This window comes from Gopherus evgoodei, chromosome 5 (genome assembly GCF_007399415.2).
Source record: "Gopherus evgoodei ecotype Sinaloan lineage chromosome 5, rGopEvg1_v1.p, whole genome shotgun sequence".
Classification (NCBI taxonomy): Eukaryota; Metazoa; Chordata; order Testudines; family Testudinidae; genus Gopherus; species Gopherus evgoodei.
Window position 1 is genome coordinate 128,766,116 of NC_044326.1, and position 27,769 is coordinate 128,793,884.

General features: G+C 41.4%; 1 protein-coding gene across 2 annotated transcripts in view; it reads left to right on the forward strand.

Annotated features, from left to right (window-relative positions):
- ANTXR2 (ANTXR cell adhesion molecule 2) overlaps positions 1-27,769 on the forward strand; it is a 166,498-nt gene that overhangs the window by 15,375 nt on the left and 123,354 nt on the right. For both annotated transcript variants that reach the window (XM_030565101.1, XM_030565102.1), the window contains exons 6-9: positions 84-152; positions 1,087-1,167; positions 23,384-23,444; positions 25,257-25,352. In XM_030565101.1, coding sequence (XP_030420961.1) covers positions 84-152; positions 1,087-1,167; positions 23,384-23,444; positions 25,257-25,352 — 307 coding nt within the window. The remainder of the gene's footprint in view (positions 1-83; positions 153-1,086; positions 1,168-23,383; positions 23,445-25,256; positions 25,353-27,769) is intronic.

The window sequence follows — 27,769 nt, forward strand, 5'->3', positions numbered from 1 at the left end:
CTGTTACATTCGGCTGTGTTTTTGTGTGTGTATAGCCTGGTGTGTAAATAGTGTATTTCTTTCTTCATTCTATTTTGGAACAGGCAAATAAGGCCAGAAGTTTAGGGGCTAGAGTTTACTGTGTTGGGGTCCTTGATTTTAAACAAGAACAAGTAAGTGCATTGTTGTTATTACTAATTTAATGTCGTAATTCAAGTTTTTATAAGGCAGCCATCACTGTGGTAGATGAATGTATTGTACTTATGTTGGAATCGTGCAATATCTTCCCCAGAGCAGGAAGTAGATACTTAGACATTTGCTTATTAATAGAAGGTAAAAGAATGAGTGGATGCCACTGTTCTGTTAGAGAAAAGATCTCTCAGAAATTAATTACACTTATTGATAGCCACCTAGACCAGATAGTTTAGGTAAACTTTCCATTTAAATGTTAACCAGTTCGGACCACAGCTTCCATGAGTACAGTGACTATAGATAAGCTTTGAGTTGACGGGGGACAATAGTCTTTGTTTTGGAAAACAAAAGAACTATTGTTTTTTTTAGGTCCTGTGCTCATATAAGCTGATCCTTTGCAGAATTAGCACTATAGAGCAGATGTAAATGGAGTAGGAAGACTTGGACTTTAAATGGAAAAGTGTTCAGAAGGAACCTTAAAGAAAGGGTATACGAGAAGACTTTGTAAAGTAAGATGAAGCAAATGGGGAAGCAGAATGTTTGCACCAGTTCTCTTTCTCTCTCGCACTCTCTCAGTTTTAGTGCTGATTTTTAACTCCACTCCAAGAAGAGAAGTAAAATGATTGTCTGAAATGGTCTATATTTAGGGATCCCCTTACTCTGGTTTTATCTGAATTTGAGTGGTTACCATACAGTGGGATTAGCTGCATGTCATGTTGCAGCAATTACTCCTGCTCAGAAAAACCATAACTGCTCTCTTTAACTCTGGGCCAGAACATCCATGGGATCTAGGATTTTCATTCTCTTGCTGAATGATAGAGCCTGTTGCTTTTAGACCGACGTTTAGATTTTCAGGCTGAAAAATATTGTGCAACGTGTTTGGTCTGCCAAGTTATTTGTGTTTGTTTTCCAAAGCTTGAAAAAATTGCTGATACAAAAGAACAAGTCTTCCCTGTCACTGGAGGATTCCAAGCGCTTAAAGGAATAATTAATTCTGTGAGTATTATTGAGCACACGTTCTCAGAACTTTTGATGGATTTTTCAAGTCAATTTCTTGATTTCTGTGGAGGCTTGGTTTTTGCCAGGAAGGCAATTGCATTATAATTAGCTAGATTTAGTCTAAAGGCCTGCAAGGAGCTGGTTGCATCCTAAAAGTTGCAGAGAGCCCTCCATTTCCATTGATTTCATTGAGCTGAATTGGGCCCTAAATTCAAAGTTCCCAGTCGCTGGTATCTACAATACACTTCCCGTACTTACCTTAGTGACGCATTTCCATACGTTGCTATTGCCTGCCATCCACTGAATTGCATGTGGTCTGGCTCAGTATAGAGTTAGCAAAATGCAAGCGTAGGTGAGTTTTCCTAAATCAAGGGGATGAGGTGGAAACTTTTACAGTTAAGGGCTTAGCCTGGTGACGTGGTACAGCTATTCAAAACAGTTTGAGAACAACTAGTTTTAAAGTATTCCATAAGCCAGTTATGGTACTAACCAGAAATTAGTAAGAATACGGAAGTATTCTGGAAGCATCACTTTGGCCTCTGCTTTTACCCACTTTTTTCCCCCCTGTAAGAACACAGTCTTTTACTTTGGTTTGTTACTCCTGCATTTATGCATTTCACCGAAGGGTCCCGTTAATGAGTGTAGGTGAACAAACTGATTTGCAGTGATGTGTTTGAAAGGGACATGAAGGGATGAAGCCAAGAGACGCGGTTCATGATTTTGATGTGGTCAGTGTGGAGGCTATATTTGAGTTAGTTCGGTCAAGTAGGCATCTTCAGTTGTATGGGCCATAACTTACGTGTTTGGTTTTAGAGGAAATTCTGGGTAGTTTGGATAGTTGTCAGAGCACCAGTGCCTTAAAAGGTGATGTTGGTTGTTGTTAATGATTTGTGTTGTGGTAGGTGCATAGGAGCTCTGGCCATGGACCAGGACCGCGCTGTGCTGGGTGCTGTGCAAACCGAGAACAAAAAGGCTGTCCCTGCCCCAAAGAGTTTGCTATTGGAGTATAAGGCAAAAGACAACAGATGGATGCAGACAGACAGAGGAGTAAAAGGAAACAGTGCGACTGTTGGTCAGCGTGATAGGCAGTGATCTCAAGCTGGTTTAAGCTCCATATGTTGTTCAATACAGCTTTTATTCATAAAGGAAAATAGTGCAAACTGAATGTCAAATGTGAGCCTCTAAGTATACTAATGAATGAAGCTCTCTTCCCAGACAGACCTCACTGCTGTCCCCCCATCCCCCCCCTTTTTTTTAAACAAAGGACACTACTTATAACTAAGTTATGAAATCGTGAACTTTTCCATTGAATAATGTGTTTTTTCTCTAGAAGTTACTGGTATAGATTAAACTATTGTTCTTCTCTTTGCTGTTATATTGTTTCACGAGATTCCTCATCCAGTCTAAAGAGATGCAATCAATCTATTCAGGCTCTTACTTCATATCCCTTAAGAGATAGTAAATCCATGTGGCAAATGCTAGGGAATGCCTGTTAGTCATTATTTTGAAGACTTTAAGGGCCAGTTCCTCTGCCAGTGACTCCAACTTCAAGGATTTAAATGCTTTGAGAAGCAATCTGAAAAATCCATTGGCATCCGTTTTTCCCCCTGGAAAATGTTATCCATGTGGAAGCTGGACAGTGGGGCACTGTCAATATCACTTGCTCATTTCTAGGGCTGTGATTGAAACGTCCATAAATTGGTAATGGGTCTTTGGCTAACTTTTTCCACCACAGGGAAAGACTGTGGAGACGGTAGTGGGGAAAGGCTCTGACAGAGAAGCAGTGGGGAAGGGAAAGGCTGGGGGCAGCTGCTGGGGCCTTTCTCTGCTACCTTCCCACTGCCAGAGCCTTTCACTGATGCATGTAGCCACCACCTGCCTTTCATTGTGGTGTGTAGCTACATATACTCCCCATGCTCACACCAGTAGTGTGCAGTGCAACATAGACATAACTTTAGAAAAATTCTAGCCCAAATCCTGAAGTTCTTTTTCAGTTTTTACTTGTTCCAATTCCCAATGAAGTCAGTAAGGATTTACCCATCTATGTATTGTGCCATATTTCTTTTGAATAATATCCCCATATACTGTATTTGAACAATTTATTTTATTTATGCATACTTCTGTGCGATGATAACTCACATGAAGTTCTGTAAGCTTTTCTGGCATTGTTAATATCCAGCTTTACAAAGTGTCAAATGAACAAAGTTGTCAGAGTAAATAAATCTATGCAGAAAGTCTAGTAGCTTAAAAGAAAAATGCTAAGGCGAGTTGGTTACCCTATCAGGAATGGTTTACTGATTTAGTTTGGCTGATAATTATGTGGAAGTATGGCTTCATGAGCAAACAGAATAAATACAGTGGCAATGTGAGATTTAAGAGTTTAGGAGTGCACAGTTGCTTTCACAGTGTGATATTTTGGTACCATATGAGGAGCTCAAATCTTTTCTGATGGACGGGATTTAATTAACATATTTCTTCTCTATTAAAGCATCATTCAGGAATGGCCATTTAGAGTGTGATAACCACATCAGTGTTCTAGGGAGCAGTGTCGGAAGCTGCTGAGCAGCTCTTGTGAGGCGCTGACCATCTTGAACACCTATGGTCTTTGTTAGGAGTTAAAGGATGGTGAGCACATTTCAAGGAGCTGGCCAGTACATTGGAGGATCCATGTCCTGATTCGGGAAGTGTTTAACTTAGAACACTTCAGTGGGACTTTAGCATGTGCTTGAGGAGTTGTTCGGGTCCTTAAAAAAATAACCCCAAGCTGAGATTTTCAAAGTTTCCTAGGAGATCCTGGTGCCCAGTTTCCATTAATATGAATAGGAATTGAGTATCCAAATCCCTTAGACGCAGCTTTGAAAATCTCAACCACGAGTATAACTGTTCTTCATGAAGTCGCGTAAGAATCAAGCTTGTTCTAAAAAAAGTTGTATTGGAAACAGTCCTATTTATACACATCTGGAAGTTTTACAGCTTTAGCTCTATTTTCTTAATGGTTTGAACTGATTCTGAAATGAACATTGTTGTGGAAGCATTCTACTGAGAAGAAGCAGCAGGCTCTAGTGATTAAAGCACAGAGCTGGGAGCCAGATGCGGCCTACATTTTAATCTCTTTCCCTCCCCCCGCACCCCTCCCCCCCAAATCCTAGTCTTCCTAACGAAGTTCTTGTGTTGGAGCTCCACAGGGTTGGGGTTCTTCAGGCTGATGGGGTGAGCAGGGGAGCAGGCACTCACTGAGATGTCCTCCGTGGTGGAGCCTTTGTTATTCCAGTAGATACCCAGCTGTAAATCGTATTGATTTGAAAACGGAATTCACTTTGCTAGGACCATCTTCCCTGCTGCTGTTGTACTGACTGGGGACTCCACTCCATTGCTGTACTGCTCTTCCAGTGGGGATAGGTGACAAGGATCTCAAAGGAAGGGGGGCCAGCAAGGAGGCAGCAGTCCTTGGACATCTTGGCCTGCATGGGAGTGGGTCTCTCCTGCTGCTTGTTCCTCAGGGTCCACATGATTGGGAGGCTGCACTCCAAATCTTAAATCAATCTGACCTGATCTAGACTTTTCTCCAGCTTGCAGAAAGGTTCACATTTTGAGTTTCATCTGTGTTTGTGGGATGTTCCATTACGGACACTGTGCACGGTTGAGCATGTGGTCTCGGGATCTAAATTGCTTGAATAACCTGGTTCTGAAAAACAAAATAAACGAAAGGGTCCTGATTCTATCTTCACATGTGCATGCAGGACTCCCACGGATTTTTGGTGCAGTGAGTGGAAGTTGCATGGTTGTTTCTGAGAGCAGAACTGGAACAGAGTATGCCTTTAAAAACAGGGCCGGCTCCAGACCCCAGCACGCCAAGTGCGTGCTTGGGGCGGCATGCCACGGGAGGCGCTCTGCCGGTTGCCGGGAGGGCGGCAGGCAGCTCCAGTGGACCTCCCGCAGGCGTGCTTGCAGAGGGTCCGCTGGTCCCGTGGCTTTGGTGGAGCATCCCACGCCTGTGGGAGGTCCACCAGAGCCGTGGGACCAGCGGACCCTCCGTGGCCACGTCTGTGGGAGATCCACTGGAGCCATGGGACCTGTGAGTGGCAGAGCGCCCCCCACAGCGTGCTGCTGTGCTTGGGGCGGCGAAATGGCTAGAGCCGGCCCTGTTTAAATGTAACATTTGTTTTAAAATATGGGTATCTCTTTAGTAACTTCATTAAAGTACGTGACCAGCAATAATTAGACATCACTTAGCGTTCATATTATGAGTTGACAGTGCATAATATGGGAAGTAAAATATGCTCTCATGTTTAAAACAACCCCAAACACTTATCAGATAAGGCTACAGGAACTTGATGCTTAACAGATACTAAAAGGGAAACAGCTTTAAAAAAAAACCCTCTGTCTGAACATTTTTCTGCTGTAACAGGTTGTACCTAAGGTTATTATAACTGAAGTTGATTAGAGAGAGAAATATTTGTCTCTGTTGTTTTAATTGATTATTTTGTGTATAGTCGATTTTACTGTTTCCCCTGTAGAGTAAGTTCAGGAGCTTTCATACAGGAAGGAGGGAGAGAAAAACACCGTTCTAAAAACAGTCCAACTTGATTGTCAAACCATATACATTATTTATGAATATAAACAACTTTAAGCGAATCTTTTAAGACTGAGTAGATTCCAAATGGACTGGGTCCATTTAGCATGGGATGAAACCCACTCCCATGAAGAGAAAATTGTAGCTTTCTCAGAAAACACAAAAATTAGGCTGGAAAAGCAAAATTAAGATTACAAAATAGATATGAAATCCAAAGTTTGTCACCTAGAATGGAGAGGCATCATGCCAGGGGGCAGAATGGTCATAGTCTGTCTATAAGCTGCTCTAGCGGAAATGTGCCTTCAGTCTCGCCGTCAGGTGTGCACACCTCACTACTGAAAGGATATTGACAAATTGGAAGAAGTTTAGCAAAGAGCAGCAACCGTGATTGGGGATGGGAGGACCTGGAGGGATTGATTTATAGAGTGTTACTAATAGAGTGAAATAATGCGGGCCAGATTCTCAGACCCTTACTCTCATTGGGTGGGATTTTACTCGGCCAATGATCCCTCTGAAATTAGTGGAGCTGTTTGTTGGGTAGTAGGTAACTCTGTATGTGCCACACTATCAGCCTCTGGTCCTGTGAGCACTTCTTGACTAAGTGGTGACTTGGGGAAGATGGGGCATGATAATAGTTTAAGACTTAAGTTGGAGAGGAATTATTTATGGTGATAAAAGGGGCATAACCAGGACTCCTAGAACTAAATTAAGGACCAGATAACCAGGTGGAGTAGGTAGTTTTTGGGGTTTTTTTTGTTTGTTTTTTTTAAATGGATGAATAAAACAACATTAGTGTTGGGTTTTTGTTTTTGAATCAGTAACAATGGAAAAAGGCATAAGAATAGATCTTCTGCCTGGACTGGTAAAATTTCCTTGCAATTTTCAAGGCTCATATATACAGATAAACACAGTTCTGTATTTAAAGCATCGTTGTTACAATTTTAAACGTATTAATGCTCCCTGAGGCAGAGATTTTGTTTGCCAACTTTCTTGTTGGAATAAAATTTTATAGGCAAGTTATAATCCTCTGAAAAACTGGGTTCATAATGGACATGCTGACAGCCCTTAGCTAAAGTGGTGTTAGCTGGCACTGCTATAAAAGCTTATGGCTTAATTGTAGAAGCTCTTTCCGGTAAAACTCTCATTTATTATGGGGATAAAGCCTGATCTGACTGCAATGATCAGTCAATAAAACCCCCCTCTATAATTCACATTCACTTGAATAGCAGAAAAGGATATCTAATTAATGCTTTTTCTTTCAGTCAAGCTCTTCCTCATCTTATAGCAATAAATGGTTGTGTAACAATACATTTTTACCATTAAGTTATAAGATAGATAAGTGAGAGGATCTGAAGGAAAACAGCTGTGTAAAATATTGCTTGAGTAGCCAAATTATATAACGCCTCTAAATATGTGCCTTGAGCACTTCTTTCCTTACACATATCCACAATTGTTGTTTTTATTATTACAGTGGAACCTAGAAGTGCCAGTCAAGCTTATGGCCCCCATTGGCACGGTATTGAACTCACAGTGAGAATTCCTGTCCCAAAAATTTTACAGTCTGGATAGACAGAGAATGGGAGGAGAAACAGAGGCACAGAGAGGTGTGGTTAGTGCTCAAAGATAGACATCATCAGTGGCAGAGATAGAAATAGAAGTCAGGTCTCCTGACTCCCAGTTCTTAAGTCTTGTGTATCATGGAGACATTTGCCATTCCAAGAATAACTCACCCCTAGAGCACTTGTAAAACACCTCATGTTTGTGTGCAAAAGTGTTCTCACGAGTTCCAAGGACCATTTTGACCAGACTTGCTTTCAGCCAGACTAAGAACTGTTTTCATCTAAACCATTTCAAACTGAGCTGTTCTGGTGACAACGTAATTGTAGATTAGTGAATTTCCACTGTTGTCTCACAATCATGTTGCCAGATCTGCCCAGAATCAGCTGATGTGGGGGGATGTGCTATGATCTATAGGATGGGTAGCCTGTGAACATTTCAGCTGAAAATGAATGGTTTAGCATAGCCTTAGTGGAAACACAAGTAGCATTAAACTGAATCCATATGGCTAGTGTGAATGCATTGAACCATTTGTATATAAATGGTTTCTAATCCAACTGGTTCAGTTGTATGCAGTTCAGTTCTGTAGTACAGACACAGTGATTAGAGACAAGGTTGTTTCAAGGAAGTTGTCACTTGAGACCAAAGCCATCTCACCCCAATACAGGTGAAATGCTAGTGCTCTTACTAACCTGTCCACCTAGCTCCTGACTCCAGCATTTATTTAAATAATTGCCCTGTTTTTCCTACCTGCCTTGGTTGCAGAGAAATAGAAAGCACAAGTTTCAAAAGAGGTCAGTGAAGTGCATGCCACTAAGGATACCCTTGACGTTTCATAGCCCTGAAACATTTTTTCAAGACCAAAATCAACTTAAAGAAACAGCTGATTACCAATTAGAAATCTTCCTAATTGGAACATTTCCTGTAGGAGGAAAATATGCTTGGTTTCTGTACTGGGAAGCCAGGAAGCGAGCAATTAAATGTTTAAACTTTAAGGGGGAGGGTGAAGAAAGAAAAGCAACAAGTTGTCATTAAAAAAATTATTCCGATTAGATCAGTCTCCTCCTTAATCCACATGGATGGCTTAATACTCTAGCTGCACTTGGTGCAAGGTTTAGTGCTAACATTGTACTATGTTTTTCCATGTGATTGAGATGACGAGTAGATAGTTTGGGGAATTATTGCATGTAGTTGTTAAAGGACTCAATGGCCTGGAATAGAATGGTTTCTGCTCTACCCTTCAGGATTGTACAGCCCTTAATTTGACATTCTCTGACATATTACAAATCATATAATGTTCTCCTCTAGAACACTGAGCTTGATAAGCCAGCAACATAACTGCCAAGGTTCCAGGTTTTTGGTTTTTTTTGTGTGTTTGCTCCTTGTGTGCCTTATGATTTGGATTTGACTTGTCAGATATCCCTAAACTGTTCTCAGTTACATTACATAACGGATACTGTAAACTCTTTAAACAAAATGAAGCCTTCAGAAGTCCAGCTGAAGTATAGTTAGCGTTTCCTTAGTGATGAGTTGTTTTTTAAGGTTAGACTTAACAATGTTTTTTAAGTTCCCTTCTGCTATTGAAGCTAACAATTTGTCATGGCCTTTGTAATAAGCAATGTTTCATAAGCAAAGTTGTTGTTTTTTTTTTAATTTGGGGGGAAAGACTGTGTTAAAATATGCATCCATTATGACCTGTTGTTTCATAATCTGTATCTATTTTACTAAGTAATTGCAAAATGAGGCATTGCTTGAACACTGTATAATTAGAATAACCTCACTAATATTATGATATTACATCACTGGTTATTTTATGCAGTCCATATGTTCCATGTATTTTCATTTTTTTCATTTAGCTGGGGGAGGAGATGGTAGTCCTTCCTCCCCGCCCACCCCTTTTAAAACTTCCTCCTGGTTTACACGCTACCCTAATGTAACCTCAGGAAATAGCTGTAATTGTATTTGGTGCCCTTTGAGAGTACAGATGTTTGGCAGAAGATAAAAAGTAGGTCCCACAATGTTTGTGACTTCTGCTGTTGCTTTTCTGCAGCTTCACTTGAGTGCAATGTCAAAATGGTGTTTCACCATGAATACACTTGATAAGTTTCAAATTAATTTGGATTGAGTGTCCAACATTTAGTGCAGTGTGGCCATGTTGCGTGATTGCTTTCCACACCATATTTGCACAGTAGGTAATAAGTGGCAAAGACACATGCCTGGGCAAAAATGGGAGATGCTGGGGCTTGTTTTAGCGTTGTGCTGATATCTGAGCATTGACTATCCCACAGAAATTATATAGAATTTCATCTTGCCCGGGCTGCACTGCTTTGTCTGGCTCATGCATTTTTAAAAAGGATTTTTTACTAGAGCTAAATTCGAAGTGCTCGGCTCTTGGCTTTGCAAAATGCTACAGTGAAGAACCAGGTCAGATCTTTGGAGTCAGATCTTTTGTTTTCAAGTGATTTAACAATTGTTTGGAGTGGGGAAGAGCCCAGCCTGGCCAGAAACAAGATCTGCTGTAAAACTTAAGCCACATACGTACACTTGCAGGTCCTAAGTGTGAATGTGTATGGTGGACCATGGTAAATTAGGTCACGTAATCTACTGTACTCATTTACTCTTACGATCTACAATGAATTTTTATCTTTGAAGCCAAATTTGGCCATGGCATGAAGGGGTCTAACTCCCATTAAAGTTGAGAAAGCAAAGAAATTTAGAATTAAATGTTTATCTTCCCTTTGGAGTTCTAGGGATAAATTTAGAGGTACACCTGCCTATACCAGGGCTGAATTCAGCACTACGGCCCTGATCCTGTGAAAACGTATGCACTTGCTTAACTTTACACATCGTGAGTAGTCCCACCAAAGTCAATATGTAAAAGCCCATAAGTCTCAGTGAGTTCAGGGCCAAAGTCTCCAGAGGTGAAAGGCTAGTATATTAACCCATTGCTGTATGTTGCACCTCTTCCCCCTTAGATTTAATTCTCTGTTCTTTTCACCACCTTACAATGGTGAAAATATTATTTCAACTAAGCTGAAAAAAGTCCACCGGTGAGGCATTCTGAGACTCACGTGAAAGCCACATGGAGACCTGGGTTAGACATAGTCCCAGTTGAGTCGGTCAGTGAGAATGAGCCTGAACCATTTTAGAACCTGGATTAAGCACATTTGTAAACTTGGCTCGAACATGGTTTGGCTCAACTCAGTCTGGCTTGTCAGACGCTGTGCAGGAAAACAGTGTAGCTGGAAATGATTTTAACCCATGCTAATTTTGTATAGTTGGGATGAAGCTCAGAGGATTTGAATTTAACAGCCTTACTCTTGCCTGATGTTTCAGCATGGAACGAGATGCCGAGAGAGACTTGCAGCCGTTAAACATGACGTTTTTGGATTGCAGGGCAGGTTCTTGCGACAGCGTGGCGGCTCTGTGCTGCACTGCTGGAAAAATCAGGCAGGTCATTGAATCAATGTAACCTGCCATCGGTGGGTCACCCTCCAGTAGTAGGGATGCTCCAGTGTTCTAGAATCGACACAGGGACTTGTAGGCCAGCCTCCTCTAGGCTGCCAGAGTAGGGAGCATGGTTGGAGGGAAGGAGGTGCACTAAGGCTGCTCTGGCTGTCATTTCAGTCTGTTGGGAGCTGATGTAGCTTGAAGCAGCCTTCAGACTTGTGCCCAGCATCCAGTGCTTGCAGTGGAACACCAAGGGGGGAGGGATAGCTCAGTGGTTTGAGCATTGGCCTGCTAAACCCAGGGTTGTGAGTTCAGTCCTTGAGGGGGCCCCTTACAGATCTGGGGCAAAAATTGGTCCTGCTAGTGAAGCCAGGGGGTTAGACTCAATGACCTTTCAATGTCCCTTCCAGTTCTAGGAGATTGGTATATCTCCAATTATTATATTATATATTTTGTGCCACCTTTGCCTTGGTTGTAGCCGTGGATCCTAGCCCCTTCCCCGCCCATGTTGTGTTCTCTCCTTTATAGATATTTTCTCTGTTATGAGGATATGCGATGTCCCCTGAAACATGTTATCATGGAGTCAATCAACAGACACATCATTTTGTGCTTTGTGCAATGTGGGCTCAGGATGGGAAGCGAGGAAGAGGGGTCCAGTTTCAATTCTAAATTTCTTGACTTTTGTGCAAATGCCATACTATGGACATGACCCAAGCACTTCTCATAGTTTAATTTGGTTTGTATTTTGTCATGGTTCATGGCGCTGCTTTCAGTATGGACCCATTAATACTCAGCTGTGTTTTGCTCGCTGTTCATGGTCATAGCATTCCTACAGAACATCATAACCTCTGCTTTAGTGCGTTGGAATTTTCGTATATTGGTCACTCTTGGGAATAGTGTACATTGGTAGAATGGCATTTACTGTATTCCTTGTGCTTTTTTGGGGGGTCTCAGACTTGTGCAGGGTATGTTTTGCAGTGAACGTACACAAGAGTGGCTATCAGGGCATGGTGTGCAGCACTCCAGGCTCCCGAAGCTGCAAATGCAGTGAACAGGAGTTAATAGTACCATAAATATGTTTTTTGCACACGGATTGCTGGGCATGACTTTAGTGAAAGTTATTCTACTGCAATGTCAACATAACTTTCACATGCCTGTTTAGGTTATTTGTAACAAGTGGTCATTTTTTTTTCTTTCAAAAATTGATTGTAAATGTACAGCAGGAATATAATTGTACTGAAGATGCGTTAGTTATGTTGTTGTACACACAGTTTCGCCTATCAAGCTGTTGGCTTCCTTGGAAAATAGTAATGGCCAGTCTCTCTGGGGAACTGCTTCCATTTTCCAATGAGCAATAATAAAGACAAATGAAGGTGTGTATTAGAAATAAATCTGTAGAAAATAACACCCACCCACCGCAAATCTTGAAAAGCTTACATTGTTCAAAATATTGATGTGCTGAGTGTGACTAAAATCTCTCCGAGCTAGTCCTCCAATAATCTGTGGTATGCTAATCTCTTAATTTAGGGAAACAAATCTCTTGTATGCTCATCCCATTTATTGTTTTCATAACATTAAATAGACTTGAAAATTGATATGGTTGCTCTGAAAAGAATCCAGCTGTGCTTGATGACCTGCCCAGAATCCTGAACTCAGTGTGTAGTTTTATGGGAGGAACAGATGCCAGAAGATTTATGATTTATGGTGCTAGCTGCTGCCAAAACTTTTGAACTGCAGACTGGGGCTAAGCAAAATCAAATGATGCCGTGAAATGAATTGACACTTAACATATTTTGTTAATTGTCAATGTACAGTTATGTTGATCACAAGTTGTTGCTAGTGTACTGTTTTCTTAAGGGCCCCTGAACATGAAATGTGTTGAAACAGTGACAGGAAAAGGTATTCTTGGCAGGGTGTGTGTAATACCATGCAGTACAATAACATTCTGTAGCACCTTTCTTAAGAATTGTACCTGAAATACTTTGCAACTTTACTGCAAACTATATAATTGCTCTGTTACACATATAAAAGCAGCAGAGGGAGAGAACATTAAGAGGAACTAGCAAAGGGGAAAATAGTTGTTTAGCTAGGATTTGAAAAGAAAGAAGCCTTATTTCTCATGTCACTTACACCAATATACATTGATGTCAGTGCAATTATTCGTGATTTACACTGGACTGAGGAGAAGCGATAATAGCAGCTTGTCGCAGACAATAGGGGATCCAGAGGAGAAGGTGTTTGCACAAGCAGTGTCAATACTGTGTGACAAGACAGAAATGAGGCAAGCGTAGCACAAAGAAGTGACGGGGAGGGGAGTTCCTAAAGACGTGGGCTTCCTTTTCATAATTTATTGTCAGTTGAGCTTCTGTTTTTATACAGCTGCTAGTGTGGTGATTGGCGTAGGTGTTTTTCTGCCCCCCTCCAGCCGCAGCTGAAATATTTTTAACCAGACATGATACTGTTATTAATTTACTCAGATTTAGGCTTCTGTGGGTTCAGTGCACAGGGTCAAGGACTGGCCATGTTTCTGTACAATGCCTCTAATTGAATTAAATCCTGTATGAATGAAGTAGAATGGCTAACCACTATGCCGCTTTATAACATGTCCAGTGAAGTAAACACGAGGCTGCAGAACAGGAAGTGTTGGAGCAGAAATTGTGCAGACCTCTACACTGCAGACATCCAGTCTAACTATTGTACTTATAATAAACAGCTTATTCGGAAACTAGTTCAGTAGAAGGGAATTGCCCCCAAATCCAAGGGCTGACATAGCCATTGAGCTTGTTTTCCAGAGGCTTTAAATAATGTCTAGTTGTGAACTTGCACTGAGCTTCAGATACCCCTGAAGGAGCTGAGCCACTCCTGCACATACACCCTCCTATGTCTTGGCTGCAGTTGAAATGACTTGAGAACGAGATGTGCTAAACTATAGATGGTGGAACTTTCAGCTTATGAACTTTCCAGAACAGAAGAAGTTGCTTAAAAAGAGAGAGAAAAAAAACTAAGAAGTTGGTCAGAGTCCAAAAGAGCCTGATTACCAAAAGCCTATGTATTAACGAGTTAGTAAACCCAGATCAGACAAGCTTGTAATAATGTTAGATGGATTATGTAGCGGTCATACGAAGGACAGTGTTTCCCAGAAGTGAGCACATCCCAAGTCCTTCACTTCTATGACAGAACTGAGTGTGCACTTTAGTCTTGGCACATGACTTTAAACCCCTGATTCAGCGAGGCACCTGAGCACATGCTTGACTTTAAACCAGTGCATATTCCCAGTGAAGTCAGTGGGACCGTTTGCACGCTTAAAGTTGAGTAGGTGGTTAAGTGTTTTACTAGATCAGGGCATAAACTCCCAACCTCCTGGCTGAGAGGCAAAATTGGACTGAACACAACTGAGGCTTAGTCTACAGTAGCAAATTAGGTCAGTATAACTATGTGAGATGTGAAAAATCCACATACCTGAGTGATGCAGCAAAACCAACCTAACCCATGGTGCAGACAGCGCAAAGCCGATGGGAGAATTCCCATCATTCAGTCCTGATGTAATGTTATTAAGTCAGTGGAGTTACAGCAAAGATAAATTTGTGGTCATGTGCCCATGGGTTATCTTGCATATCTTTATTCTGATAAACTGTGTGGACTCAGAAGTGCTTAGCCCCTTATTACCAATAAACACTTCTGACGGTGAAAACTGTTTGTAGATTATCCATTCACTTAATGGCCATATGCGACTTCGTGAAAGTTTCAGTTTTGTTGCCTTGAACTGTCTCTGGAGATCTCTGCGGTGTCTCTCTTGACAGTGAACACGTGATGTATTGATGCTGTTTGCTTTTAAGATAGCAGTTAAAACACGCTGGTCTTTAAAATGCATCCTTTGGCTGCTGGAAAGGACAAGGAATTCGCTGTTCACCTGCTGAGCCTACTAAATTGTGTGTGTTTGGGAGAAGGGTAGGGGATGTTCTTACTACACCTCTACCCCAATATAACACAAATTCAGATATAACGCGGTAAAGCAGCGCTCCAGGGTAGCGGGGCTGCATGCTCCGGCGGATCAAAGCAAGTTCGATATCACACGCTTTCACCTATAACGCGGTAAGATTTTTTTGGCTCCCGAGAACAGTGTTATGTCAGGGTAGAGGTGTGTACTCCCAGCTTTCTGGCTTCTGCCAGATGTGTCTCTGGGCAGGGTTCTCTGATTCTCAACCTCTGTTCCATGTTTTGGGTCCTTTTCTCCCATGAATAGTTCCTGTTGCTGACTGTGCTGCTGCTCATTCAGCAGCAGAGTGACACTGATATGATTCTTTGTTCTGACTTGTAACTCTAAATAGCAGTGTGAAACTGACCACATCCTTGTTAATCTCACTCTGCTTCTTTTTTTGTGAGGTTGGAAGGGGAGCAGCAAACGCACTGTTATAGTTTGCAGATTCAGGAAGACTTCTCTGCATTGGTTGACATTGGAAGGTTATCTTCCAGCCATCGAGGTTAGAAATGTAATCGTTTTCAACAATGAAGATTTAATTCTGCAGAAGTAGATGGTTTAGACTGCCCACTTGTCATGGCACGTTTATTACTCACTGCTGGTGAATTGGCGAGTGAATTTTTAAAGCTCTGACAATTTTCATGGATGACCCAATTCTCATTATAACTAAGGGCATGAATTCTAAAGTGCACTAACATGTAGCATGTTAATTGGTCCATGCCGACCCTGCTGGTGTGCGCTAAAGGTTCCTTCCTACTGTTGCAAACGGCACTATGTTAAAGCACACCAGCAGGGTTTACACAGACCAGTTAACGCGCAATATCTTAGTGTGCTTTCGAAATCAATCCCTTTTAGAGTGTATCACACACCCCATCTTCTAGATAATCCCCTAGGCTGCTTAAAGTGGGTGTAAACTACATTTACCCTCAGTTTAAAACCCCTTCACACTTACAGAATGGTGTGACTCGAGGATCAGGCCCTTTTAAGTACAATTGTCTTGTTGCCCCGCAAAATCAGACTGCTGATCAGATCTGGCGATGTATTTCCAGTCCTCGACTAGTGAGTGCATGTTATGTCACCACGAGTGGTGGTGTTTATATTGAGGCAGCATCCAAAGACTTCAGTCAGTATCAGGGCCCTAGTGTGTGATAATCTCTGTAGACATGCATAGGGTGGCAGGATTTCTGCACTTAAGAACTTGCAGTTTAAAAAGAGATGGGGGCCAGATTGATCAGAATGGTGATGGGCACAGGTCTTATTAGCTCCATTTCTTTTTATTTTCTTAAAATTATACATAATGCAACATTTTCTTTTCCCCTATGTGCAGGAAAAAATGAAGAAGTTAGTTTGTTGAGGAATGGAAATCCCCTAATTTTCTGAAATTTTAGCTTATGTATAAAGTTTGTGGCATAAGCTTCCAGGCCTGATATTTACCATCCTACCATCCCCTCCACTTCAGTGGGAGCCTGTGTCCCTGTATTTAGGCTGGGGTACATGAGCTGCATGTACGTCTGTGTTCCATGAGTGGGGACAGGGCTGGAGGGAGTGTGGTTAAAGGGAATAGCCAGTCTCTGCTTGATTCTACATTCTGGGCTATGGGAAAATGTGTGTTTGTGGGGCAGCTGGCAGTGAGGGAATTCCCTGGAAGCAAGGCCTTTATGTTCAGGGGAAAACAGGGCTTTGTATTTGGCATGAAACTCTGGAAATAGAAAAGATGACATCAGCTCCTTGAATCTCTCCCCTGCATGCAACTATATCAAGAACATTTACAGTTGTTTGAAGTTATTGTATGTCAGCAGAGTACTTATTCAAGCACAGTCCTATTCAAGGATGGCCTTATATAGTAATTATTTCAGCTTTACTTGTGTGCAGTGAGTTTGTGAATAATGAAATTGCAGCACAAAGTCATTCAGCTTCATCGTCCTGAGCCAGGAAAGAATGGAATTCAAAGTCACGGGTTGTCTTTTGTCAGTAGCATCGCAGTGTTGCTGACCTATTGCGCTTTATATTGTGCCCGAGTTTTCCACAACAAGTGTGTTTAAGAATAGATTTTTCAAAAGGAGAATGAATCTATTGATCGGTTCATTTGCACGTTACACTTTTTCAGGTAAATTGGAGCAGTGGGCAAAAATGCAAAAACACAGTTCAAGTCATTCACTATGGGGCAAATCCTGCCCATCCTTCTTGGTCTGAGAGAATCCCAGATGGAGCAAAACCATCATGGTTCAGCTATGGGAGGAATTTTCAATAAGTGCTCTGTGTTGGCCAAACTCCACTCGCTGTGAAGTCTGTGGTAAAACTCCCATTGACTTGAATGGGAGTAGAGTAGGCCAGTGCTGAGTGCTCTGGAAAATCCTACCCTATGGGAAGTGGAAGGAGGATTTGTGTGAACTGCTCAAGGCCTGTGTCAGAGTTCCGTGTGTAGGGAGGTGCAGGAGTGTTTTTAGTTGTGGGACAATAGAGGACCAGTAAAGGTGTGGGAGCTCTGTCAGTGGGTCTGCTGCTAGCAGATCCTCTGTCCATTGATATCCCATATGGCGGGGGGCTACTACAGACTCTGGCCTACAGTGAGTGCCCTGCAGGGGGCTCTGCAGCCTGGCGTGTGTGGGAGGATGTATTTCTTAAGGGGCTGAGGCAAAACCCATTGAAATCAATGGGATAATTGGGGTTTGACTCAGGTCCCCAGTGCATACCTAACAATGGATAGGGCACCAAGGAGACAAATGATCAAACATAGTTTGGATCAAAGAGTTTGACAGTATTTAGATTTTTTTTTTAAAAAAAGGAAAGGGATGAGCATTTTAGTGAAATGTAGGTGCGCTTTGTTAACTTCTATGAAATAACATTGCAGAAGGAAGAAGAGCAGAGTTAACCAGAAGAAAAGAATGGGGGCCAGAGAGAGAAAGGGGAAAAGAAAAGATCAGACATTTCCGTACATCCTTTTAAGGTGCAAAAATCTCTCTCTCCCGAGTGCAACAGAATTAATGTAGCTTGCCTATCTTTGAAGACATTTTCTTTTTTCCATTATGATGGCTAGGTCCAGTTGCTTAATTGTTAATTGAGCAGCTCAGTGAAGACAATGGCACTGCTCATGTTCATGGGTATGACTAGTGGGATTTTCCCCATTACCTGGATGATACTTCTGACGTCCACTCTGTGGAAGATGGAGAATCTGGCCCTGTGTGTAAGTGTTGCTGTGAAGAAATGTCCAGATTTCTGGTTACATGGAAGAATTCAGCAGGAAGGGAAAACTTATTTTTGAGGAAAGACAATAGGCTGATGTATCTGTTTCCAGTGAGGTCCCATATATTTCTAATATCAAATGATTACAGGGTGTTTTTTTTGGTAATTCTGCTCCTGTGAAGTGATTGTTGCTCCACAGAAGGAATTTCAGGGATGATACGGTAGATTTCTGTAATGCTGTTACTTTTTTCAGTACAGGCCATTAGGGACTGAAGATTTTTGAAGGCTGGGAGCAGCCTCGTTTGAATGTCATAGAGACAGCAAGATTAAGGACCTTTACACTGCAAGTCAAAGCAAGCCAGGCAGGTTTAATTCTTTAGGAAACCGCTTGACCTTCATATCAAGAGTTAAGAAATACAATTGAGGAATCATGCACACCCTGACCCTGGTCTTTGCCAAGAACTTTTGAAGCTCTCATGGAAGAATTGGGGCTTTCTCAAGCCAAGTGAAAGAAAAGAATAGTTTAAGTTATGGAAATTTTGTGTCAAGGCAACTGTTTATTTTTAATGACAGTATTTAAAAAAAAAAATCTTTTCACACTTGGAGTCAGATTGTCCCAGCAGGACATCTACTGTTGGAATTGTGAAATAACTGGTGCCAAGGGGATGAATATAGCCTGAACTCTTTATTCACACTCATTTTTTGTGCCTCAGATCTGATAAATCTCTCTAAGCCGTATCTTATCCAGATTTGCTTTTGTGCTTTTTGGTTTTAAAAAAAAGGGAAATTGGCACATGCAAATATGTTGTAAATGTTCCTGCTCGGTACTGGATCTGGAGATGCAGCAATAGAAACCACCAGCATGCAGGGTGGAGTAATAAAAACAAAACATAAAGGGAGGAAAAGGAGATGTCAGAGAGGGAGTTATTCCACCTTAAAGATGCCACGCACATAAGCACGCAAACAGAATCTTGACAAATTGCTATAGGCTGGGATTTTCAAAAGTGCAATGTGTTTACCTGTTCTGTTCATTCCCTCTGGGGCACCTGGCATTGGCCATTGTCGGAAGACAGGATACTGGGCTTGATGGACGTTTGGTCTGACCCAGTAGTTCTTATGTGTTGGCCTAACTCTTCTCCCACTGAAGTTTCTGGTAACAATCCAATTGACTCTTATGAGAGCAGGGTTAGGCCAATACTGAGCATTTTCGAAGATCCCACCTTTAGTAGCGAAGGCCCCAATCCTGCAAACAGTTACACATATGTTTAAAAGCAGCAAAGGATCCTGTGGCACCTTATAGACTAACAGACGTTTTGGAGCATGAGCTTTCGTGGGTGAATATCCACTTCGTCAGATACATGCACATGTATCTGACAAAGTGGGTATTCACCCACGAAAGCTCATGCTCCAAAATGTCTATTAGTCTATAAAGTGCCACAGGAGTCTTTGCTGCTTTTACAGATCCAGACTAACACGGCTACCCCTCTGATACTTGACAACATGTGTTTAAGTGGCTGAATAGTCCAATTGACTTAAATAGGCCTACTCATGAGAGTAAGTTTCCTTATTAGAAAAAACAGTGCTTTTATTGTGAATTTTTAACTGAAGGAATACCATGCTCTATTTAATTTCCTCACATTTTTAAAAAGAGTATGGGAAAAATGCCCATACTTAATAATATTCCCATTTAAATGGTCTCCACCTTTTCAAGTTGACACCTGGGTGAGGTGAGCAGAGTTAGTAGGAGGAAGAATGGAGATGAATGGAGTTGGAAGCGTTCACGCGCTTGCTGCTGCTATTGTGGGACCAAATATGTTTTTAATTTGATGGCTCTGTATTGGAAAAAAAAAAAAAAAAGAGACCCAGATTCTTCCCTGTGCAACAGTCACTTTACAAAGCGTGAAAGCCAGGGCAGCCAGCATAGAAGCATCACCAGCAATGAGACTCTTCTGATGGTATAGAGCCAGTGTTGCGTTTCCTGCATCACTCTGCCTGCCTGCAGCCAGTTTAGTGGGTGTGGCTGGAGCTTTGGTGTGCTCTGACAATCCTTGGCTGTTGTAACAGGTCCCTTAGGACCCCTGGCAGCTGGCGTAAGCTAGAGCAGCTTTTTGGCTGCTGTAATGAATATTAATCATTGAACAAAACTGGAGGTCTTCCTTGCCAAATGTACTGTTACACAACTGTGAAACCCAATTAAAATGTATATTGGATTTAAGAGGATGAGATTAACTGGCTACACACTGAGAAAATTGCTACACAGTATGACTGAGTGAAGATGGCACCAGACTAGGATTCAGGAAGGCTGGGTTCAATTCCTAGTCAGGCAGAACTTGGGCAGGTTATTTAATCTACCTTGTGCCCCTGTTGCGTCTCTGGTACTTGGAGATGGTACCTCCCTACCTCACAGGGCTGTTGTGAGGATGATAAAATCAATTAGTGGTTGTGAGGTGCTTAGATACTGTAGTAATGAGGGCCAAGTGTATAGGTTTATTCCTTGCAACATATAAACATGTTGGAGGCTTGATATGCTCCTCCACTTCCATGACTGTAATCCTGCTTAGCCTGTCAGAACCAACTTGTACTTCTGACTGCCTTACTCTTGGTGTTTCCTCTTAATCTACCATTGAGGGGTCAAAAAAAAATTGGGTGTTGAGAAGACTGTATTTGAATGACATCCACCTGACTCATGCAATGTAGCTGTATTGGTCCCAGGATATTAGAGAGACTTGTTCAGGTCAAGAAGAGCTTTGTGTAAGCTCGTCTCTCTCACCAACTGAAGGTGGTCCAATAAAAGATATTACCAAATCCGCGTGACTTGGCAGGCTTGTTGTATGCTGTCACAAAACCTCCCCTTTAATGTTGGGCCCATGTCAGAGCTAGGTTTATGATTCAGTTAAACATAGGGTCAAAGACTCAATACCTTGGACTCTTTTGTGATCTTTTGGCTGCTTATGGATGGATGGGCATGGTGCCTGCTCATGAGCTGGCTGGGGCTTTGTCTCATGGAATAAGAACTAGGGGTTGGTCTACACTGAAAAGTTATGTTGGCATAGCTACCTTTCTCTGGGGTGTGAGACCTAGCCCTCTATAGAGACAGCAGTAGGCAGATGGAAGAATTCACCTCTCAGGGAGGTGCACTACCTTCAGCAAAAAGAGAGCCCCTCCTGTTGTTACAGTAAGTGTCTACACTGCTGTAGCATTTTAAGTGTAGATGGATGTAGACTAGGTAACAGTGGGTTTATATGGCTGGAATGTAAAGAACTTCCAGGACCATTTCCTGCAAAAGAAATATCTGTGGCTGCGAGATACTAGAATAGTGTCTCATGCTCCTTGACACGGGAGCACAGTGGTTGATACCACTGGGAAGTGAACTTTTCAAGCCCTCGCCACGTGGTCAAGAAAGGTTGGTTGCGATGCTGTTTTTATATGTGCCAAAAGAGAGAGAGAAAAAAGTTTGTCATTCCTGAGATAAAACCTGGTGTGTGGCAAATAGCCAGGAAGGTTATATGTGTCCTTTTCACAAACAGGCAAAATGAACTGTTGATCTTTCATGATCCACAGCCTTTGAATGATGATGTTTGGAGCTCAGGCAGAAATAAGGAGTAAAAATGTTGAAATTTGTCTCAATGTGGCTGAATGTTCTCTTTGAACATGCTCACTTGAGTGATTTTTTTTGTCATCCTTTCAGGGCATGTAGAAAAACCTGTGTTTCCATATCTGTCCACCTTTAAGCCTGCCTGTTTGTGACAAAAGGAATCAAAATGTGTGACAATGACCAGCATGCCTGATACCTGTGTTTTGTTTGCATGTCATGCCAGAATTGCCAGAACATCCTTGTTTTTATAAAACCTGCTTTAAGGATGCTTTCTTCATGATATGAATTAAATAAACATTTTTAAAAAGAAGACTGGAAAATCAGATTCCATCATGGAAGGACTGCTGTTCGTGGGTCATCAGTAGTGTTTGAACCTGTACATGTCACACGCTAGCACTGATCTCTACCACCTGAGTTAAAGGAGAACAATTACCTGGTTGTGGACCAGCTACAAACATTTTGACAGCATCTTACACAAGTATTTGCTAGACATTAGTGGAATGCTGGAGATTGGGAATCTTGGGTTCTGAGCTTGACTCTGGTAGGGGGAGTGTTGTCTAATGGTTAACATGGTAGTTGCAAACAGCCTTGTAACAGGATAGCCATACTTGCTGTAGGTATGCCATGTGGTTCAGTTGGGTAAGACTAGGGTCTGTTATAGTAGAGGCCTGGGTTTTAGTCCTTGCTCTGGTTTAATGATCTTGCTTAGCCTGGTCAGTCAACTTATTTGTAAAATGGAGAATGATCCTTATCCTAAAAGTGAGTCACACACAAAGCATTAGTTAATGAAAAGGACTCTGAGATGCACAGAAATATCAAACAACAGTCAGTAGAGGTGAGATCAGAAACTTTGGTCTTCTGGCTGCCAGCTGAGTGCACCTTCCCCTAGGTTTAAGAGCATTCTGTAGGTGAATCATTCTGTCCCTCATCTTTGGGTGAGCATTAGTTGATTTGCTGGTGTAGCAGAAAAGGCTGCCTGGTTCAGCTGAAATGCAAAATGTCCCATAAAATCCAGTACACTTGAGATCTCTGGGCATCCCTGTTCTGCGTTACATGGGGACTAATGCCAAAACTTGGTATATGTGCTTTGACACTGACCCAAAGCCCATTGAAAGATTCCCATTGATTTCACTGGGCTTTGGATCATGCACTTTTGGATTGTACATTAGGATTAGGGTCCATGGGAAATAAATTTAGGAAGCTACACAGAAATTCCAAGGCCATAACCAGACATTAATATTTGTTCTGAATAGAGTCCAAAGTTAACATATTAGTCCCTGTGGTACAATGCTTAGGAAATAGAACAGAATAAACAGGTGCGTAAGAATTTGCAAGATCAGGTCCCTATTTTTATTGCAGAAACATCCATTGTGTTCTAACAGTGCACACGCATGTGAAATCTGTACATTTTAAAAAATATATGCATGTGACAAGGGACCCACTGTTCCCATTCTCAAAGGTTGGGGAAGAAAAGGCGTCTCATCCCAGTGAACTCCCTTTTCTCTGGGCCTGTCGGACTTTTTCTCTCGTCTGCTTCTTTCCCCACTGCACTTTCGTCCTGTGCTCTTTGATCCAGTCTCCTTGTTAATGGGCCAGTTAGCTCATTAGCTACCCAATCATGATCTGATACGGTAATCAGGAACTCCTCTCCTTAATCAGGCTGTCCCTGTGGCCTAATTGGTTTAAACAGTGACCAGAGTGGTGGTTGAGTTGCTGGTTCCCAGCACTCTGCCCCATTGCGTTTGTGAAAAACATGTGCATTGTTCATTCTTGTCTCACTCTTGGAGTAATCTCAGTTTCTGATGTTGTAATTAGAAAGCTTATTCATATTTTGATCTTCTCTCCTCTCCCCAATTTCTCCCCTCTCCACCCATAGATACTGAAGCAGTCATGCACAGAGATTTTATATTTGGAACCATCAAGTGTCTGCGTGGGAGGTAAGTTATTAGAAATGGAAAATAATATACAAATAATTATGATAGCGCTGTTTTTCGCTTTGTGTAAAATGTGTAGCTAAAACTCCCCTAGACAGAAAAGGAATTAAGGAAAGATGGGGTTCTTCCTTCTCCCTCCCCGTTTGGAGGGTTCTCCTCTAACTCTGCCTCTTGCGGCCTAGGATAAATGCAGTGGAAAAATTTTGAGGGATGGACAGACAGCTCTCACTATCAATCCTCTGTCTGGCAACTCCATATTGTCCAGTGAATGACAAACTGAGCAATGTTGTTGTTACCATTATCAGTAGTTATTTGTATTGAGATAGCATCTAGGAATCTAGTCATGGACTAGACTCTGTACAAACACATTGTAGTCATAGTCCAGAAACTCATGTGGCAATAGATTGCACATTCTTTGAACCATCATGCTAGTCTCAAAGCCATGCATTTTACTACCCAACTTTCCACCTTAAAGGTATACACAGTTTTCCATATCAAATGAAATGGATCAAGTTACATTTCAAGTCACAGAAATATGTTACAGTAAACAAATACTGTAACTATCCAATGAGAGAGTTATTTTTTCAGAAGTTAAAAATAGTCACAAAACTTTGTTTATCTGATATTCACTATGTGTGGTGAATGAAGTTGAATTAGAGATGGGCTTATAAGTTCTGTGAAACCTTGCAATTAGTCAAACGAAATCAGAATTACAGTAAATCAGTTTCCTTCACTAAGGGACTAGCAGAATCTGTCATGGAAGCTATACTGTTGCTCTTGCATTCAGGGTAATGATATATTCACATGTAACTCCATGTACAGCTGCTATGATCATTTTGATTTTTAAAGTCCTGATAAGTGTAATCACATACATTCATAATAATGTTTACCATGCCATGGACATGGGCTTTCAACTTTTTTCCATATGATTCTGAAAACAGCGATTTGCTGATTTAGAGTCATAGACTTTAAGGTCAGAAGGGACCATTATGATGTATTACTAGAAGAAATATATGTTAAAATGCTAGAGAGTAATTACACAAAATTGCAGCCCAGACTTGAAAGGCAGTGCAAGTGTTAATTTCCCCTGAGTTTGACCTATTCTAAGTTTTTTTTTCTTTGCCTCTTTCTGATTTCACAATCCACACATGCTTTGCATTCATGGAAAATAAGGTTATTGCAAAATCTTTTTATTTTGTTGTTTTGTAAAAAAAAAAAAATTACAAAAGTTACTGGATTAACTGGATTCAGAGCAATGGTTTAAATAAAGAAAGACTCTTTAGTCACTGAAAGAGAACTTTGTGATCACCATCCAGTTTTCAGAACAAATTCAAGCCAGCCAATATCTGATGCTCTCAAAGGGCCTGATGCAAAGTGCACTGTAGTCAACAGGAATCTTTCCACTGACTCCAAAGAGTTTTGTATCAGGCCCATCTACCATATATTGTAGTAGCTTAATAAGAACCTGTAGGCTTGCTGTGCTTTACATAATATCTCGCTTGTGGGGCTGAGACCCATGAAGTTGACCTTTCCATTGCAGAGCAATATGGAAATATGGCCTCACCTTAGTTGCTAAGTGGGCATATGCATTTCAAAGACCTGTAGGCATAGAAACAAAACTACTCTGTCACTGCAGATGACTCTCTCCAGGTAAAATGTGAGGCACATTGGGGCACTGTAGCAAGGTGGCATGAGTAGGTTTGCGGTGTTACTGCCTGTGCTGTCCCTTTTTTGTAGCTAGATGACTTCAGACTCGACTGGTATAAACCTAGCTCCTGCCACACCCGCTAAAGGCTGATAATTTTATGTTTTCAGAGGAGTTTCATGTTGTCCTCAGAGGCAGTGGCTTCACACTGGGCAGAAAACAAGAGAGTGTTACTTGCACCTACCATGTAAATGGCACAACCATTAGTAAGTATCAAAGTCTAAGGTAAACTGCAGTGAATCCAGGATAAATCACCACAAGTGTCTGCCATAGACATTTATTTTTACTGCTGTGAATTTTCTCTGTTACTTCTCTATTTTATGCAAATCGAAAGGGAGGAGGGATGAAGTGAAATAATAAAGGAAGGAACTGGGATGGCTCAGAGGACTGGTAATGGGGTATAAGTGTTTTTGCCTCTTGTCAGTGATTTGAATCCAGTCCAGGTTGGTATTAGCCACAGGCTGTTGTTAATGTCTGGCCATCCAGCAGCCTGTAGGAAATAAGTTGGTGGTGTCAATTTGGGTCCTAATGGGCAGGTCAAACATAGGAGAAAACATCACCACAACTTGCATTGATTGGCAATCCATTCTTGGCTCTCTCAGCAGAGACGCTAAGGAATGGGCCCACATTCTCAGCCCAAGAGATGGTTGTTCCAGGTCACACTTGAGTTACATTGGTGGCTTGTGGTGTCATTGTCAAAGTGTCACCTGTTTGAGGTACAGAGAAGGAAATCCAGTTCCCTATAAAAACACTGGCCATCCCTGCCTGGCAGTGGAACCTCTGTGGTTCTGCTCAAGGAGGTGGCTAAGCCACACGTCTCATGCAGGAAATGCGTGCCCCTTTTGGCACAGAGTCCAGCATAAAAGTACTAGCTTTATTAGTATAAGCACCAGTATAAAAGTACTTATTCCAGTTCAGGAAGCGGACTAAGCTATACCAGAATAAGGCACCTTTACGCTGATGTAACAGTGTTCACATTAGGGCTTTTACTGCTATAACTATTTTGATTATAACCAAAAAAATAAATAAAGTCACGCTCAACTAAAATAATGATGCTGGTAAAACTTTTAAGTGTAGACCAGGCCTAAGAAAAGCAACCAGAGAGAGGAAAAAGGATTTTGCAGAATGTATTAGTGCATTCAAGTTTTAACTGATTGTACATCAGGATAGACCTACATGGGTTATATAATAATTATTTCACTTTTGATGGTAAGAGGTAATGTGAGCATTGTAGTGCAAATATTATGCACACGTGAGAGTACATCATAAGATTAACGGAATGGTATGAAAATTATTTTAACATTGCCATAATTTGTGTAAAAATAATTGACATAAGTGACCTGCTGGAGTTCTGCTGTGAAATTCCCAATAATTATAGCAAATAATTAGATCTGCGCATGGAAGTTCTGCTTAGCAATTTGAAAAATGAACTCCATACAGCCATAAGGTGTGGATAGCAGTGGCTTCATGCGCTAGTTTCACCTCTAGGATTTGTGTATAAAAAAGGTGATTGCAGATAAAAACACCTTTCTATATACCCTTTTCAGTTCCAAGGGAACAGTTTTTTCTACATTATATTTTTTGCTTTTATTAATATTCATAATTAGCCAGATCCTACAGTGTTTAGTTCTTACTCAGGCAAAACTCCAGTTGACTTCAGTGGGCGTGATGCCTGAGTGAAGGACTGCAGGAGCTGATCCATAGTCAGACGAGCTCTTAATGAGAGAGAGAGAGAGCAGAGTTTATTCTACACAGCTCTTAGAAACTTCAGTTAAACAAATTATAAGGGAAAGAGAATGTAAATTTTCAGAAAAACACTCAGGGCCTAATTCTTTGTTGCCCTTCATCGTGTGCGGTCATTTGCACCAGTGCAAAGGAAATGTAAAAGGCTTCTGTTTTGATTCAGTAATGTTTTACACCCACTTTGTACTGGTACAAATGACTACAGGCTGGGCCCTCCTAGTAAACGTCTGCTCTTTTTGATGTTCGGGAACCAAAGTGAATAGCTAATGGATTTTGCATCTGAAGAAGTGAGGTTTTTTAACCCACAAAAGCTTATGCCCAAATAAATTGGTTAGTCTTTAAGGTGCCACCAGACTCCTTGTTGTTTTTGCGGATACAGACTAACATGGCTACTCCGATACTTGCCTTAAGAAGTAAATATCCTTAAAAATAAACCGTGATTGCAAAATGAGTGAAGAGTGGGCGTATAGAATAAAACACAAGGATTTTGAGTAGTTTCTAATTTATACAGTGCACTTACTTTCCCCCAGATTCCCATCTTCCTGTACACAAATGTGGTTCTATCACATTTGTTCCACTCTTCAGGATATGAGGTCCTGATCATGTGCATTTGTTAAAGGTCTCACAGAACAGTTTGTAAGAGTAAATGTGCTAGCCCAGGTGGTCTGGCTAAAGTCAAATTGGGTAATTACATTCTGTCTATATAAATTGTCCTTCCATTTCAACTCAACATGACATTCTGACTTCCTGTCATTAACTTGTGCTGATTTGCTCTGACTGTACAGTATAAACAAGTTGTGTGATCTAGGTCAGAAGTGGCTACAATTCAGAGGAGGGTGGAGTAATTCTTGCACGTATGGCTACAGTATTCTGGTAAAAC